The 19,349-nt window shown below is 38.4% G+C and overlaps 1 protein-coding gene across 1 annotated transcript; it reads left to right on the top strand.

Annotated features, from left to right (window-relative positions):
- Window positions 1-3,804: 3,804 nt before the first annotated feature.
- On the top strand, window positions 3,805-12,988 carry LOC104594274 (uncharacterized). Its single transcript, XM_010254498.3, has 6 exons — window positions 3,805-4,428; window positions 5,199-5,344; window positions 10,891-11,059; window positions 11,661-11,759; window positions 12,423-12,505; window positions 12,623-12,988. Exons 1-6 carry the CDS (start codon window positions 3,961-3,963, stop codon window positions 12,753-12,755), a joined length of 1,098 nt encoding a protein of 365 aa, XP_010252800.2. The 5' UTR covers window positions 3,805-3,960; the 3' UTR covers window positions 12,756-12,988.
- Window positions 12,989-19,349: the final 6,361 nt, after the last annotated feature.

Here is a 19,349-nt window from a genome sequence, read left to right as displayed (position 1 = left end):
ACTAGAATGGCATTCCCCATTTCCTTACCCCTCCCTTGGGAATGAAATCCCATTCCTTGTTTCCCCATAACATGTATAGTAATTTGGTATTACAAGCACTGTTAAAGACGACAATATCGTGACATGTGGTTGTCTACCATGCATGATGTGAACTATAGAAGTAGTGATTGAGAATATGATTTCAATGTTACAGTGAGTAGAAGCAATGACTAAGAATGTGATTCTAAATGTTGTTTCTACTTATGTAAAATAGGAAATTGTTCCTGAGGAATAGATTGTCAAATGCCTCAATTATTCCTCGAGAATCAGAAATAAAATTCCTATTCCAGCAATATGCAAGAACTAAGGGTGGCAACGAGCTGTTCAGGCTCGGCTTGGCTCGGTTCGGTTCCAACCGAGCTTGAGCTCGAGCTCGAGTCCAATTCATTGGCTCGATTATGAAATGAGCTGAGCTCGAGCCTGCTACAACTCGGCTCATAAGGCTCGCGAGCCGACTCAAATATATATATAATAAAATTATAGAAAATAATATATATGTAATAAAAATATTATAATTTTTAATTATTATAGTTCTTATTTTTTTAAATATCAAAAAAATATTTTTATATATAATTGTTTATTTTTATAAAATAATTTTCCTCAAAATCGAGCTCGAGCCAAGCCGAACTCAAGATTAAGGTTCTAGCTCGAACCAAAATCGACTCGGCTCGAATCCACCCCTAGCAAGAACAATTACAAATAGGGCCTTAATAACCAAGAGCTTGAGTATATAGATGAGTGTTTCCTTTTGCTAAAAATATCCTAGATATGGCAAATGAGCTTTCCATCTTCTTTTCCTTTATAAATAAGCAAGTAAATGAGCTTTCAACATCAAAGGTTCTTTGAACCCTCTTTCGTGGACTTTATTTGTGATTTGGCAATCTTTGATCTACAAAACCTTTTATATTTTTTTCTTTTTTGGTTCTTTTCTTTCTATAATTGTGTTTGTATGAGCCTTTCTTTTATTTTAATGAATCATCTTTATTATCTTCAAAAAATAAAAACACACAAAAAATGAAGTATAGGCATTGGCAAAATCCTTCCAATAAATCGTGAGTCTAATTCCAATAAAATACAACTCCATCCTTGCTTCAAAATATACGAGTGTCCTAGTTAAGGTTCAAAAAATTGTTATGTATTGGCCCGTATCAACTGATATGTATCGTATCGAGAGTACCCTGATATGCCCTTATAGAGGGTGTATCAGGGTTTTGATTGGTTCGGGGGTGGAGAACTTAAACCGGCCCTCGAACCAGATTTGAAAAAAAAAAGTAAAAAAATGACAAAAACAGTATGATAATGCCCGATACACCCCTATTGGCATATTGGACGTATCAATATTTAGAACCTTGGTCCAAGTACGGCACATTCATTAATATTTTTATACATCAGGATTTTAAACAATCACCTTAAAATGTTACATGATTTATTTAATTTTCATCAATTCACATTTGGCAAGACAAACTCACTATTAAAACATTAAAATTAAGTATCAATTGTGACTTGCCATTTAATCATTACTTTGCATTCACACACAATAAATGCACTATAAAAGGAATTCGGGTTAGCTGAACGCAATGGTTGTTCGGTTGGCTATGGAACCAATGATGAGGTTCCACGACAGTAAGAAATTCATGGGCCCCATTGTGAAAGGTGTGGGCCCCATGTATTTTATTACTGGCATGAAACCTTATCATTGGTTCCACAGTCTACTGAACAACCGTTGCGTTTAGCCAAACCTTGCTCTTATAAAAATAATGTTTTAAAAACTCACCCAAATGTCAAACTATTTTTTTTTTTTTCGAGTCATAGGTCACTGGTTTGACCATCTAGGTTAGATTAGTCAGATCATGCCACGTCAACACTCTATACATACATACATACATACATACATACATACATACATACATACATACATACATACATACATACATACATACATACATACATACATACATACATACATACATACATACATACATACATATGCATACATACATACATGCATGCATACATACATACATGCATGCATACATACATACATGCATGCATACATACATACATGCATGCATGCATGCATATAAACACATATTTTATCAATAAAAAATGTATAATTATGCTCTACATGTAATATATGTATTATACTATATTTAATTTATGTTTTTACTTTTTATTTGTAAAAAAATATTAAAAATTACAAATTAAGACCAAAATAAGTTTTTTTTTTATTTCACGAAAATAATGAGGTATAGTGCCTTGGACACATAGGTCTTGAAAAAAAGATCACAATTAGATATTGGAGTGCAAAGTTATGGCCTCTAAAAGTTTGCATACATATTTAGTGTGCAACTTGTGACCTGGTCACTAGGTCAAATGGTTTAATGGTTTACACCTAGTCAAATGGTTTGACCAATCTTCGGATTTTACTAAAAACATTATATAAAAGATTCATTCTACATCTCCTACCCACAAACTATTCCCACACCCCTATTGTCACATGGGTTTTTTCTGTCAAACCCTCGTGTGGCATCAAGCATTTCCCTTGGTCAGCCAAGTAATAGAGAATGGAAACAAAGGAAACAAAGCACACAAGAGGTTGTTAGAGGGTCGTCACCCCAATACTTTATTACTACACAATAAGGGGAAATGCTCACACCTAAGGGTGCCCCCGACATCCTAGTCAGGCCCTATAAATAGGCCAAGCATACAGTAACAAGGTGCTTCATAGGACAACTCATGCCATGTTGGCTTGCAGGCCGGGCTGGGCCATGCTTGCTACCTATGGGATGCTTTAGAGGTCTAGCCTGGTACGGGCCCAGGAAAACCCGAGCCAAGCCATGAGAAGTATATTTAAAAAAAATTGAAAAAATAATAAAAATTTTAAAATAAATTAACAAAATAGACAAAAAAATTGAAAAATATCTTAGAATTTTAGTTTATTTGAATTTTGATGCATAATTGTTTATATATATGCAATAATAAAAATGAAATAGTATAACGGAATTATATATGGGTTGTGTCAACACTTGGCCAAGGGTAGCGCAGACCGCTCGATTGTACTATGCCATGCGGTGTCGGCCCATGAGCTTGGAAACCTAAAGCCAACATGGCACACCCCATCTTGCCGTTCTCGACACAGCTCACATGCTGCCATGCTAGGCCAGACCAAGATCATACGCGGGGCAACATGACCTGATTACGACTCTAATAGGGACGTTGCCAATGTGATTTATTTTTAACCATGGTTTTCAAAGGCTACTGAGGCGAGGTGAGAGGCGCACACCTCAAGGTGAGGCAGCCAAATTTCACATGGCCTTGGTAGCCTCAGTCTCAACTCATGGGGTGTAAGCCTCAATTTTAGTGAGGCGTAGTCCAGATTCAATATTAAAATGCTTTTTAACATTTCCTAAACTGAAATGCAAATCAGAAATATATTGAATTTGGATCAATATTAATTTATTATTTACTTATTTATTAAATGAACGTGATAAATGCTGTGATGATACATGTTGCATACTTGCATACAATGAACATGATATTGTTATTTATTAATTTGATTACAAATTTATTATTCTCATTTCTTTTTTTTGTTAATTTATCCTTGGATTAATTTTTATACAAAATTTGGCATGTTCAACTTGATTTGAACACTCAACAATTATTAAAACCATACATTGAGCCACAAATAATTGTTTAAACTTTCAATTATTTATTTTTTCATAAGTTTTAAATTTAAGGCTTACGCCTCACATCACCTAGAACCTTACGCCTGATACACCCAACCGCCTCGCCTCCGCCTGACCTCTTTAAAACCTTGATATTAACTGCCCCCCACTTTCGCTTCCCAGTCCCCATTTCCAACGCTTCCGAATTCAGCCGCGAAGGTGAATTTCCACCACCTGTAATATAAATACAAAGCCCATGGCTTCCTGGATTATCAGCACTCAGACCTCATGCACCTCCTTTCACTTCTCGCCAAAAATGTTACCCAATACAAACCTCGTTTCCTGCAATTTCTCGTCCTCGCTCCCTTCCCTCGCACCCAAAACACAAACTATTGGAGTTTTATTTCAATCCCATCGCAAAAATTCTGGTCCTGGTATTTCGTTTCTTAAAACCCTACACACCAAAATATATCTTAAGCCCTTCTGCAATGTTTCACCTGGGCTATCCCTGTTCAGGAAAAAGGATTTCGTTCATATTTGTCGGAGTTCCTCCAACACTCAGAATTCAAAAGACATAGTCTTGAGTGAAGGGGCTTCTGGAGAAACAAGGCTTGGTAATGGAAATGGTGGGAATGGAAGGGACTGGACGACTTCTATTCTGCTCTTCGGCTTTTGGATTGGCCTCATGTACTATGTTTTCATGCTCACCCCAAATCAAACTCCGGTACTATATCTTTACTGTGTAATTTTCATTGAGTTGCATTGGAAGGACACTGTTAGTTATATTCTGCAACTGAGACACTACCACTCATACAAATGATTCCCGGACGGCCATTAGCTATGAGAAGTTCCAGTTAATTTGAGAAGCATTTTTGCAACTTTTGTGTTGTCTGTTGATGGGAAACAAATCATACAACTGACTGTATCTTTTAATCACGGTGGCAGAAACTAGCTTATGCTTTTCTTGGTTGCTTATGGTTCTAAATAGCCATTTCTGGACCTTAGAATTAGAAGCATTTGTATAATTGGGACTTTTTACTTTCTAATCTTCAAATTTGAGATGCATGCTGGTCCAATTGGGGTTTCTATCTCAAAGCGGGCTGGATTGTATAATTACAAATATTGATCCCTGGGGGGGGGGAGAAGAACCTTTCCACATTGTCTAAGAAATACGATGCTCCAAACGGAAATTAAAATGTGCAAATATTATCTACAAGACAGGTTAACTTGACATGATGTACATAGGTATCCCATTAATGAACTGTATATGCTGTGAGTCTTGACCCCATATAGTTGGGATAAAGCTTTATTGAGTTACCACATGCTGTAAGACTATCCTATAGATGATCCTAAAAGGGTCATTGCCCAATGTATGTGTTGTCTATCCAGGTTCTTGAAAGAAGTGGGTTTTGCTTCTAATACAAAGTCTTAATTTGCTTTGTTTAATTTCTATATTTAGCTTGACATGTTCTAACTTATGGACTTGTTTTTCAGTCAAGAGATATGTACTTCTTAAAAAAGCTTCTGTACTTGAAGGGAGATGATGGCTTTAGAATGAATGAAGTTCTGGTATCTCTATGGAATATCATGGGTTTGTGGCCTTTGGTGTATACCATGCTTCTTGTTCCAAGTGGCAGAAGGTAGGTGCAAATTTTCATACTTAGTACCATTCATATTTCGTTATTCCACCCACACATGATTTCTTTCTTCCTTCGATTTCATTGAAATTCTGAAGTAATGTTAGAAGGCCAACTTTGGACAACTTCTGGCAATTCCTAGAATTATCTGCGAATAATTTGCAAATCTGGCAAGTTTTCAAATATCCTAGGGATGCAACTTGGGTGGGCTCCATGGTTTTTAAAACTGAATCGGTGACCGAACCGGTCAGGGGGTCCGGTTACCGGTTCGAACGGTCGGCCCGTTCTGACAAAAAAATAAAAAAATTTAAAAGAATTGAAAAATGGTCAAAACCGTTCGAACGGTTAACTGGCCGGTTCAGCGGTTTGCTGACCAAAATCAACGGTTTTGGGGAAAAAAGTGGTTTTGGGGGAAAATGGAACTGGTCAGGTGATCGGTTCTTGGTTTTTCCGGTCCGATCGTCCGGTCCGGTCCGGTTTTGAAAACCATGGTGGGCTCAGGTACCCCCAATTTGCACCCCTAAAAAATCCATTAATTCTGCAACCTTTCAAAAGTTTGGCAAAAAATTCATGAACCATTCGGAAAAATGAATAATTCATCTGGTAAAAGACTTGGTCTAAAAACATATGGGTTATTTTGTTCTATTATATATTATTTACATCGTTTAAATCATTGTTGTTAGATTTGTACTAGACTAGACCACTAGACCACCAGAATTGGGAACTGACAGCCAAAATGTTTTTTTTTTTGGTTGCCTAATTCTTAGAAATGCTAATTTGGTCAAACTTGTTAAACAACATAAAATAGCTCCGATACCATGTCAACCAACACAAAATAGAATAACAACTCAAGGAGGAAACAAGAAGAAGAAATAGAGAAACATGAAGGTTTAATGTGGTTCGCCTTGGTGGCCTACATCCATGGGAGGAGAGGAAACATATCCACTATGATAACAAGAGATACAACTCTCTCTCTCTCTCTCTTAATCTCTTCCTCACTCACTCATCCTCATTCCCTAATCTCACACAACTACTTGCTTAAATAAGCAAAAGACGGAATCACGTCAGAATTACACACAAGCCCCTTTTTCTAACCTAAATACATATAGGTCTCCATAACTTATCAATATTACAAATACAATCAGATACAGTATATCTCTCAACACACCCCCCTCAAACTCAAGGTGGGAAAACCAGCTTGAGTTTGCAAGTAAGGATGTTGAAGTGGCTTCCATGGAAATAGGTTTACTATTGAAGCAGCAACCATGAACCTTGAGATATTGAACAGACCTCTGAAGCAATAGTTCACCGATTCACCAAGGGAGATTCACATGTTCACCAACAAAGTTATCACCACACTACAAACATCCCAACTATCCAATCTAATTCAAGACTCAGTCAGTAGACACTACGCTAGTAGTGTAAGGGATTCAGGAAGTCTTGATAGCCTTTCCTATACTATAATCTTTCCTTGGATCCTAGGCGCAAGGATTTACAGCCCTTTATAGAATAGAACCTCCAGATTCTTCAAATAAAGCAAGTATCGACAGGCCTAGTCCTTTTCCTCTGCTTCTGCTGGTCAAAAATTCTGTGAGTTCTATCAGCAGAATAAGGGATTCCAATTCTTTTGTTGATCAGGCGACACCCGGACTTGAGGCATCACAACCACTTTTCCAAGTCACAAAACACCACCAACTCACAAACAACCACAACTTGAGGAATCAAAGCCTCTTTTCCCATGCACAAAACCACTACCAACAAACAACCACAACTTGAGGCATCAAAGCCCCTTTTTCCAACTCACTAAACCACTTCCAACAAACAACCAGAACTTGAGGCATCACAGCCAATTCACAAAATCACAAATAACCACAATTTGAGGCTTCAAAGCCCCTTTTCCAACTCACCAACTCACAAGCAACCACAACTTGAGGCATCAAAACCCCTTTTCCAACCAACCACCAAACAGCCACAACTTGAGGCATCAAACACCTTTTTCAATTCACTAAACCATCATCAACTCATGAACAACCACAACTTGAGGCATCACAACCTCTTTTCCAACTCACCAACTCACAAGCAACCACAACTTAAGGCATCAAAGCCCCTTTTTCCAAATCACAAACTCACAAACAACCACGACTTAAGGCATCAAAGCCTCTTTTTTCCAACTCACAAAACCACCACCAACTCACCAACAACTGCAACCTGAGGCTAGTAGTCGATTACTACACGAAGTGATTTCGTAGTAGTCGACTACTACCTCAACTGAACATGAACTAGCAGCAATTGGAACACCTTCACAACTCACAAAATCATTTATCACACCACTATTAAACACTTCACAACAACTAGAACACCTTTACAACAATCGGAACACCTTCACAACAACTAGAACACCCACTCTGATACCATGTTAAATAGCATAAAATATCTCTGATACCATGCATAGTTTTCAAGGTGCCAAGGCGAGGCTAGGCGACTGGGGGGCGCCTTGTCGCCTAGTCGCCTAGGCGGGTGCCTAGGCAATGAATTTTTTATGTTAAAAACATAGATCCTAGGGTAGTTCCCTAGGTACCATAACCATATTTCTTTAATAATTATTCATGATTTTCATAAAAAAGTGTAAATTTCATATTAAAGTATAGAAAATCAACATATTCATGAGAAGAAAAGGAAGAAGGAAAATAAAATTAAAAAAATACAGGGCTGAACCCTTATTTTTGTTATAGGAAAAGATGAAAATAAAAAGTATTGGTAGTAGTAGAAGAAGAAGAAGATGAAGAAGAATATATGGAAGAGGAAAATGTGCTGATTAGATAAAATTTTAAATTCTTCCTTGCTTGTTGGTTCAGGTTTTTAAGTCTTTGAGGGTTCAATACAGCATTTAGTAATATTTGTGTTGATTAAGCCCTAATAAATAAGAAAATAATAAAAAGAAATTATTATATAAACACACAAAATGATTATTTTAGTTTAATAATGTCTATTTTATAATTATAATCTCAAAAAAGAATGAACAAAAAAGTATTTTATAGTAGGAAGTAGAAAACTGCTTGGCGATTAGGCGAGCCGAGCCTCAAAGGGCGCCTTGTCGCTTAGGCGTCGCCTTGACAACTATGATACCATGTCAACCAACATAAAATAGAATAACAACTCAAGGAGGAAACAAGAAGAAAAAATAGAGAAACACCCAGTTTAATGTGGTTTGGCTTGGTAGCTACATCCACGGGAGGAGGAAACATATCCACTATGAGAACAAGAGATACAACACCGTCTCTCTCTCATACTCTCTCTCTCTCTCTCTCTCTTCCTCACTCCCAAATCTCACACAACCACTTGCGCAAAAGACTGAAATACATTAGAATTACACATAAGCCCCTTTTTCTAACATAAATACATATAGGTCCCCATAACTTATCAATATTACAAATACAACCAAATACAATATATCTCTCAACAAAACTTAACACCCATGTACATGTGTTAATATGTGCTATACCTTCTAATATTTAAAGCTTACTTTAATTTAAAACAAATTCTCAATTTTCATCTTTTACTTTTTTCAGATTTTTACTTCCAATGGTCAAATAGAACTGTTAAATCCATGACCCAGTCAGCAAAATGGTTCTCTGTCTGGTCTGAGTCTGGCAACACTGATTTAGATATTTATATATACACATAAATTTAGTAAAAATAAAACAAATTACCTATAAAAAGGCGATCTTTTCATCCCAAGGTTTTAAAACTAAAACATATTATACATGAAAAACATGTTTTACCTTTTATTATGCACTTAGTTTTTCTGACTGAATCTTTTATGCTTCACAACAAATTAAACTCCAACTTTTGTGGCACCGCATTTTTGCCATTTGTGAAAGTGCTAAAGATGTTCTGAGTTGTGCTATTGTGAATGAGAGCATATAAAGGTATTGCCACCTCTAAATCAGGTGAACCTGGCTATGAAACTCTAAGGCTCCGCTCCGTTTGGTTTGTGGGAAGATTTGGGTGGGATGGGATGGGATGGGAAAGTGTAAAAATTTACACTTCCATTGTTTGGTTTTATATATGGGAAAATAATGGGAAAAGCACTGTGACGAGCTACTTCTTTGCCGGATTCATGTAAGGTAAAGAAGAGAGCTCCATGACTGCAGTGGTGATCAGAGAGAGAGAGGGAAAATGAGGGAATCAGAAACAATGGATGATCGGAGAAACTAGTCAAAACCAGTGAAACGGTTACCGGAGACGGTAGGAATGATGGAGTATAGCTGCTGTGGAGTGCTCTGTTTCACCAAGAGGAAGACGAACAGTAGTTCACCAGTGGAAAGCGAAGGTGATGAACAGTGCCGCTGGTCACCATTGGAAAGCGAACAGTGCCGCCGGAGACAGTAGTTTGCCGGCAGAAAGAGAAGACGATGAACGGAGAGGTACTAGAGGGTGATCCTGGTCACCGCCGCTGGTATATCCTGTGTTCATTGTCAAGAAGACGATGAACAGTGCTTTTTTTGGGTGAAAAACAAAAGACAGAAGAAGAAGAAAGAGAAGAAGAGAGGAGAGGGGGTGCCGCCGCCACTGCTTTACTTCTGGGTTCGAACGGGGAAGGGGAGGTAGCAGATCGCCGCTGCCCCTCACACTGGTTTTCTTGCCACCGCCGCCTCCTCTGCCCCTCGCACAGATCTCCGATGGTAATGGGGAAGGCACTGGTTCTCTCCCTCCTCTGTTCGGTGTCGCTGGTTCTTGTAACAGTGGTTTCTGTGCGACCCCAAATCTGCGATTTTGGGATCTGACATCCCACATTTTTCTCATCCCATCCCTCTATTTCCCTCAAAACAAATGAGAGAAAAGGAATATTTTTGGAATATTCCCTTTTTCTCATCCCCATCCCACAAACCAAACGGAGCCTAAAAGCATGGATAGTAAGGACCATCCAATTCAGTAGACATTTTCTCTAGGGAATCTCTAGTGTGGCAAATCAAAGCCTTAGTCCTGCTATAGCTCAGCATCCCCATCAAGGCCACCACAAGTATAGCAGTAATCCAATATGTTGACCTCTATGCCCATCTATAGTGGCCCTGATCAAGTGTTTAATTATCAGTAACATCTCCATGTCAGTATATTTGATAGTTTCAGCTTGTCCTTCAGTGGGGAATTCAATGTGTATTTAGTATTTTATTTTTTTTCACATTTGATCAGTACATGTTCTCTTACAATAAACCAAAGTTTAGAGCCATTAAAGCTTTGGATTGGATCAAATTCATCTCCTCAGTGAAATTCCATCTAGAGGGTAATCATCTGATTTGAGCATATTCTTCAAAGCCATTTCCCACATGATTTTGCATTGTTAAATGTATGTGCAAGACTGTATTTGTAGTGCAGATGATGGATCAATCTTTAGGTAAAAAATCTCCTCTATGAGAACTTATATCAACTCTCTTCATCTGTGCCATTCAACAAGCATAAGCATGGGGACAATTAACTGTCATGTTTCCTCTTCCAAATATTCCTTTTATTCTACAAGGTCTAATATATTGATATTTTTGAATGTGCAGCACAAGAAGCAAAATTCCAGTGTGGCCATTCCTGGTGTTTTCAATCTTTGGGGGTGCATATGCTCTTCTTCCATATTTTGTTCTTTGGAGACCACCACCACCTCCTGTTGAAGAAGCTGAGCTAGGAAGATGGCCTCTAAACTTTCTGGAATCAAAAATAACTTCTTTGGTATGAGTTTGTTTACATTTTCAAATCCATTACTTTGCATGTTCAAAACATGTTAAAATGTTTGAACTAGTCCAGATAAATTTGAAGGATGAATATGCCAATTAGCTCATTTGGTATGCTCTTGGGGATTCAAAGACCTGGCCTTGGATTGGATCTAACTCTTGGTTTTCTAACATTGACTGGTAACCACTAATGCTCTATTGCTCTATTCTAAAAAGAGAAGGGGGAAAAAGAAAAAAGTATCCAAGGAATATCTTGTAATAGTGCACCTGGTGCGTCAAGGATTATGATCAAATAAAAAACATAGTGCGCCTGGTTCATCAAGGTGTATGGTCATGTTGTTTTTGAGTCCTGTTAATATGGGATCTATTGAATATTTGGTCCCTACCTTTGGATGTGACCCAGATTTACTGCTAAGCTGTAGGTATATTGTCCTTGGTGCATACTAGTGCAGTGCATAGCACTAACTTGGATCTTCCAAATTTGTATATAGTAGCAAATGGGAATTGGATCAATCACTTCTGTTTTACATTTTACCCTTACGTATTTATGCAGTTCAAGTTATCTTGTCTTTAATTAAAGTAACTCCTTTGCAAATCAGATATTGTTTTCTGCAGGTCTAGGTTTAATCGCGTATGCAGGCCTAGCCAGTGGTGATGTATGGAAGGAATTCTACCAGTACCTCAGAGAAAGCAAACTTGTAAGTCTCATCAATAATGGAAGTGAATTTTCATGGAGATATAAACCTGGCCATTTTTATTGATATGCTTTTTATATTCAATAGGGAATTTTTTTTTCCTAAGAAATACTTCCTGGTTGGACCCGTCAAATGTTGGGTTTTGACTTTTGAGCACTCTAAATGTGCAACACAGTTGACAGCAGAATCCGGCTTTGCTCCCTCACAGCAACCTTACCACACTTGCAGCCGCATATGGGGAACATCTCCTGTACTTGTATGTTGTCATTCATGGGAAGATATTCCCTATGCATGGCTGCAACATACAGTGAGGTTGGTGCAAGGAGCGCTCTATGACAAGCAAATCTGAATTCTTAACAGCACACTCAGGTGACGTTGAACTGGTGGTTCGGAGCCTGAGAATGTCCTGATACATACACTTTATTTTTAACAGAACAAAAAGATTTTTTTTTTCATTATTTTTTCTGGTGGATTCATTTTGCCTCTGGAACTCACAGGACAATTAAGTCAGGATGGTGCTTGGAACTGGAAAATTCCCGATTACCTATTCATAACTTTTGATTTCAAAATTTTCTTTGTAACCCCTTGTCAAATATGAAAGCTTATTTCATTTTAAGCCCTTGTTGATTTTACTGGTATGTTTACCCACTTTCATCTGCATTACAGGTCCATGTCACCTGCCTTGATTTTACACTGCTATCAACGTTCGCTCCCTTCTGGGTTTACAACGATATGACTGCTCGTAAATGGTGAGGGATTAGAGCCATTCACCCCTTAAATTAATTTGAGTGACCTCGGCATGAAGTGTTCTCTTTCCCTCCTCTCTAAAGTTTTTAACAAACAGCTGAATCTGGCTCTCTTTGCAGGACTGACAAAGGTTCTTGGATTCTTCCCTTAGCACTAGTTCCATTCCTGGGTCCCGCTTTGTATCTTATATTGCGACCGTCACTGTCAACAACACCTGTGTCTCTCACCTCAGCCACAATAGAACGAGACTGATGCTAGATCGAGAGAGAGAGCTTCAAATTCAGTCGGTTATATTTGTGCATAGGGATAGAATCCTGCCTAGTTTCTCCTGGTTGTAGCGGTGGGTTGGGGGATGGGCTACCCCCGTTGTGTAGTCCCGGAGCCAAAAAAAGAATGTATAGAGAAGTTGAGTTACATTTTATGGGTTTGTTTTATATAATCCAAATATGCAAAGTTTGGCAAGGTGCCAACTGGTTAGTTGGTGATGTCTTTGGCTGGTTGTAGTGGAAGGATGAATACAGATTTAGCAACACCGCCAACACGATGGGCTAAAACATTTAAGTGTATTATAATCAAGGTTTTTAAAACCAACCTGGAGAACGAACTGGTCAGGGGTCCGGTTTTTGGGTCAAATGGTCCGATCGTTTGAAATGAATGGTAAGCCTGTTCTGACAAAAAATAAAAAATAGTCAAAACCGTTTGAACAGTTAATCGCCCGGGTCAGTGGTTTGTTGACCAAAATCAACAGTTTTTGAAAAAAATTTGGTTTTGGGGAAAAATGGAACCAGTCACCTGATTGGTTCTTGGTTCCTGGTTTTTTCAATCCGATCGTCTGGTCCGATTCGGTTTTAAAAACCATAATTCTAATAAAAGGCTACCCTGGTTGTATAGCCCAATATTATAGGAGAGACCGGATCTAGTTCCAACAGGGGTCCCAATAGCCATTGCATTTGTACATTGGAAACATCCTCAAATGAGAAGTACCCAATGCATGCCTGCAAAAGCTGTTGGGACCCTTTGTTAACTCCATGGTGGGTGAAAAACAGAAAAAGCTTGTTGGAAGTTTCATCTATCAGGGATGAGCATAATTAGGTTGAAAGAGAAAAAAAAAAAGCTTGGTTTTAGGGTAGTTTTTGGTAAAACTAGGAGAAACAATAAATCACCACAATGATATACAATAAATCGTTCGGGAGGTTAGCACCTCCAAGATAAATAGAGACCCTTGGATGAGAAAGAGCCTACTTCACCGGGATGATAGCTCTTCTTCTAAAATCATCCTCAAATTCCACGGGATGATAGTTTTCTCCTTAAGGCAAAAGATGGCAAGAAGCGAATCTCCTTGGATTATTAATATTGGGTGGTTTTTGTAATTGAAAGCTAAATTATGGGTGGGCCTCCCACGCAGTCCAAGCTTCTGCCAAGTTTATAGAAGTAATATCAATATAGAAAGCTTTGATCTCTAGGATTCTTCCTAGAGAATTTCTAACTAAAGGCACTTGTACAAGATCCATTAATCTTTCAAGAGGCATTAAAGTTAAATTTTATAGCATCTCCACGAGGATATCTCTAAAAAAATGATAGGCTTCCAAATCTTTTTACCAATATTATCTCCCTCTTGGCTCTCAAGAAACAAACTTAGAGCATGCTCCAAAATTACTTTTGTTGTTAAAGGTCTTATCATTCCTGTTTTTCCAAATAAACCAGAGAATAATAGCATTTTCTTTTTCTTTTGATCAATTACTGTTATCACCCTCCTCTAAGGTCTCCCACCACAAATTAACACTGACGCTGTCATCAATTGGACCAGCAACGGAGTTCTCCGCTGCCAGCCACACTTGTTTGGCTAAAGGACAGGTCCTAAATATGTGATCCACATCCTCTCCTCCTCTGGCCACCACATTTTTTCTTTTTCTTTTGGAGAGTCTTTCATTTAAAAGAAAGAAAAAGAAGAGTTTTAATTTTGGGTAGCTAAGAACGCTACATTGTAAGCAGATTTCAAAGTAAATGACCCTTTTGGATCCAATCTCCACACTAATTTATCCTTTGTATCATCCAAGGGAATAATAATAATAGTTTTAATTTTACACCAACAGGATAAAGGAACTAATGATTTGGATGTGTTTACTCACGCCAAACTTAATACTTTCATTATTCGGGTTTGTCCTTAGATCCATTTCGCTAAGAGGGAGGTTATCAAACCACTTATCCTTCCAAAAATCGATAATAGCCCCATCTCCAATTGTCCAACCAAGCCCTCTCTTAAGAAGATATCTAGCCTAGAGGATCCCACGCCAAGCCCATGCCATTCCTTTCCTCTCCTTAGCACTTCAAAAGTCTCCCTTTTTTAACTACTTACTTTGCCTAGATATCTTCTTAATTTGGCTACCCGAACCCAAAGATATTGATTTTGAATAAAAAATTTCCACCCTAGTTTGGCTAAGTTTGCATCATTTACCCAATTCAGATTTTTAATTTCTAATCCTCCCCATCTCTTGGGAGCACAAACCTTGGTCCAACCCATTAGGCTAGAGGGCTTATTCTCATTTTTGTTAGCCCAAATGAAGGATCTATTTCTTTTATTTAGGCTTAGTTTGGAAGGAGTACAAATACAAATATGTAGAGCGCAAATAAATACAAAATACAGGGTTTTTTACTGTACATATTTGTGTTTGTACTCCTTCCAAATTGAGCCTTATTTCCTCAATAATATTTTTTGGAACTTTGAAAGAGATCATAATAAACTGCGGGGTCATGTTTGAAACTGAATTTACAAGGGTTACCTTTCCCACAAAAGATAGAGTTTTTCTCATCTAGTTAGCTAATTTACTAACTACTCTATCTTTCATATCATTAGAAGTGGCTTTTGCAACTCTCCCATCAATCAGAGGAGCTCCTAAATATATATTAGATTTGGTCTCAATAGGAATCCTTAACATTATTGCCACCATTCTCTGAAATCTCCGGGGAACATTTTTGGAAAATCTGATAGGCAATTTGGAAAAATTTATCAATTGACCAGAAGCTCCAACAAATTTACTAAGAACTTCCTTAATCTTCACACATGTTGGAATAGAAGCTTTAGCAAATATCAAGAAATCATCAACAAATTGGAGAAGAAGGATTCTAGGGCCCCTAGTTGCTTCTCAAGGTCCTCTATTTCTTTCTCAAGATTCTTAGCAAGTGCCTCAGCACATAGCACAAAGATGTAGGGGGAGAGAGGGTCCCCTTGTCTAATTCTCCTAGTAGGAAATATTGCTCTAGTAGGGGAGCCAGGAATTTTATAGGAGATTGTCCTTATGAAAGTCATCATCCACCTTACCCACTTGTCATGAAAGCCATGTTTATGGAGAACTTTCTCAACAAAATCCCATTCCAGACGATCATATGCTTTCTTCATATCTATCTTTCATATCTTAATGCCTGCCTTGCCTTTCTTTCTCCCCATGGATTGAATCAATTCATGGGAAATGAGGATATAATCATTAATCTGTCTATAAGGGATGAAGGCACTTTGGTATTGGGAAATTATCTTTATCCAAAATAGGCTTTCATCTATTAGCTAAGATTTTTTATATGATTTTGCACCCCACATTACATAGGTTTTAAGGTATTTCGGTTATTGGTTTTTAACTATGAACATCCGAATTGGTTTGGAGTCCACTCCATGGTTAAAATCTAATGGAATCACCACCCATCAAAGCAAGAATCATGGGAGTGATGGGCCTCCCATGCTCTAGAAAGCAAAAACAAGACTCATGTGCCCAACTCAAGACTTTTCTAGGTAGTTTAAGGGGAAGAGGGAAGGTGTTGGGAACCCCTCTCCCATAATTAAGATGTAGTACCAATTCCCCCAGAAATAAAGCAAAAGAATAAAAAAAAAGATAAAACAATCAAAGACTTTTAGTCATTCTATGTTGAAATTTTCTCACATCAAAAGAATGATGAACACAATGAATGTTCCAATCACCTAAAGCTATTTCAAAAAGTTTTGGAGTAAAGAAAGGTTGATGTCTCCTCTCCCTCTCATTTTTTATCCAAGAACACTTCTACAAGGGCAAACCCTTTTGAAAATTCTAGGATTGAAGCAAGGTGGTTGAGAGATCTCCTCTCAATCCCTTTTTATCCAGTCTTAGACTTTCTACTAGTGAGCAAAGTGAAATGGATTATTCAAAGAGCTCATTGCTCTCATGAGAAAACTTTATGATAGTGACTTCACAAGAAAGATAAAGAAATAAACATATTCATAGAGAGAAACATACTAAACTAAAATCAAACACAATCCTCCACTTACCTATGCAACTAGGACATGCTGAAAAGAAGGTAAACGAAACTAAATTGGCCTAGCATGATTCTAACACCTAGACAAGTGATTCCAACTTATATGTTAAACAATTTCAGCATGATATTGATCTAAATTAGATTAAAAAAAATACTACGAAGACACATAATATTCATTTGATTCTTCTAGTGAGCTATTCCAACATATTTCCTACACATAATTATAATGAAATCAATTTAAAAATAAGACATACACCATCCAACAATGAGATAATTCAATGCAGCAAAATAAAAGACTACCTAGAAGACTAATGAGATTCAAGGAAATAAAAGTACTAAATAGAAAAAGGATAAGGTGAGTAACTCACCTCATTGTGGCCTTTGAGCAATTGTGTTCATGGTAATGACAAAAATTGTTGGAGAAGATGGGACTAAAATGTTCTTAGTCTTCTTTGAGTGATGTCTTGCTTGAATCAACTATGTGAGGGAGCTGGCTCAAATTACCCTTGCTTCTTCCTATCCAAGGTTCAAAATATCGATATGCCCGATGCGCCCTAGTGGCATATCGGGCAGTATCGCTAGTTTTCTTTTTTACTTTTTTAGTTTTCTTTCTCGAATCTGGTTTAGAGGAGCCGGTTTAAGGTCCCTATCTTCTTCTTCATTTTCTTCCTTGGACTGATTCAACCCTAGGGTTCTTGGGCCAAACTTCTTCCTCCTTCCTTTTTCTTCTTCTTCTTCTTCTTTCTTCTTCTTCTTCTTCTCCTTTGGCCAAACTCTACCAATGCTTGTCCAAGGCTGCTTTCTCTTTTTCAAGGTTGAGGTTAATTGGATCAAATGAACAAAGGGATGAAGAGACATGGTGGAGGGTGTTTGGTTATGGAGATGGAAGAATAAGTTGGAGAGGGTTGCTGGTTTAGTGGTGATTAAGGGTGAGAGTAGAGAAGGGAGGAGATGAGAGAAGGGTTCGGTTGGGTGTTGGGGAGATGAGTTCGGTGAGAGAGAGAAAAAGAGAGAAAAAGGATTTACCTTGGCCCAAAAAAAGGTGAAGGAGCTTGCTCCTTTTTCTTTCCTTTTTCTTCTTCTTTTCTCCTTCTTCCTTCTCTTCTTCTAACTAAATTCTTGCTATCCGAATGGAGTGGAGTGTGGAGGGGGAACAGTGGAAGGTTGATGGTGGTTTGGTTGTGTTGTTAAGTGAGAGAGGAGAGAGCTAGAGGGATTCGGTCATGGAGGTTGGGGGTGAGAGGAGAGGAGAGTTAGGGAGAGATGGGGAGAGGGGATGAGGTTCAGTGGTTTCAGTGGGAGAGGGGAGCTTGAGAGAAGGTGTGTCAGAGAGAGTGTTCAGTTAGATGAGAGCTTGAGGGAGAAGAGAAAATGAGAATGGGTGGTTTGGTTGGTTTATTGTTTTCTAGGTTTTCTTTTCTTTTCTTTTTTTTTTTTTTGGTTTTTCACCTTGAACCGAATTGGGGTAGGGGTGGTTTGATTAGGACTAGTCTTGGTTTGGTTGGGGGGGACTTTGGTTGGGTTAGAATTGGATGGGAGAGGGATTTATTTAGGGTGGGAAGGATTCTGGAGTTTTCCATATTTTTTTCTTTTTCTTTTTTCTTTCTTTCTTGTTTGGGACAAACCTAGACTTCTTATTGTCTAGGTTTGGCCCTCTTTCTCTTCCTTGAATGCCTAAACAAGCCCCCTTAAATTTCCCTCTTTTGTCCCTAATGAGGGGTGATTTGGCCCGACCTATTCATGCATGGACACGTGGAGGCGACCTTCTGATTGGATATCTACTTGGCACTTTGTGCCACCTCAGTAGGCCAGGTCACCAAGGGTCACCTCGAGCACCTCGGCCAAGACCGAGGGCCGAGTAGCTCGTGGTAGCCTGACCTGCCAAAGTGACACGTAGCCGACTTCTATAAGCTACCAAACTCTCTTTGAGCTTCATGGGATCACGCCACACGTCTTTAGGCCTTATCCTCATCGCGCCCGGATCAGATGGACTTGATAAGCCTTATCGGCTAGCACGAAGTCCTTCTCCTAGTGCGAAACAGACTCCTAATAGCACACACAAAGATCTCGGAGGTATTTCGTGAGACATGTGGAATCTCATCTATATAAGGGCATCGACCCCAACGATACAAGGTACACACACGATTATTTGCTCACTAGCCTAGTTGTCATCAAGTTTATAGCTCGCACACATTGAATACTAACTTAAGCATCGGAGAGACCACACCAAGTAATCCACCCTGGGTCCTCTGATCCTTGTTTCCTTGCAGTTCGACCGACCAACCAAGAAACCGACATCTGAGTTGTCCTCCAACTAGGAGCATCCAGATCGCGCACCATCAGTCCCCTTATTAAATGGCATAGAAAGAGGGTTGCAAGTTTAAATTTAAATTTAAAATTTGAATTTGAGAGGCAAAACTAAAGGGAATGGCTAGGGTTTTGATATTTAGAGTTTTGGGTTGTGGAAGTGAGGGTTAAGTCGATCCTAAGGTGGAGAAGTAAGAGGGCTCAAATCTAGGGCTACGATTGATTATAGGATTGATGGGGGCTCTAAGTGAATTTGCAGAA

The sequence above is a fragment of the Nelumbo nucifera genome, chromosome 1, assembly GCF_055504915.1.
Source record: "Nelumbo nucifera cultivar China Antique chromosome 1, China Antique-T2T, whole genome shotgun sequence".
Classification (NCBI taxonomy): Eukaryota; Viridiplantae; Streptophyta; class Magnoliopsida; order Proteales; family Nelumbonaceae; genus Nelumbo; species Nelumbo nucifera.
Note: the sequence above shows the minus strand (reverse complement) of the source record. Positions and strands in the feature narration are given on the sequence as shown.

What these genes read in the sequence shown, in the direction of transcription:
- LOC104594274 (XM_010254498.3), top strand. Translation starts at nt 3,961, where the DNA reads ATGGCTTCCTGGATTATCAGCACTCAGACCTCATGCACCTCCTTTCAC. An exon ending in TCACCCCAAATCAAACTCCG is followed by an intron (nt 4,429 to 5,198) that starts GTACTATATCTT and finishes CTTGTTTTTCAG; the next exon opens with TCAAGAGATATGTACTTCTT. An exon ending in GATATGACTGCTCGTAAATG is followed by an intron (nt 12,506 to 12,622) that starts GTGAGGGATTAG and finishes CTCTCTTTGCAG; the next exon opens with GACTGACAAAGGTTCTTGGA.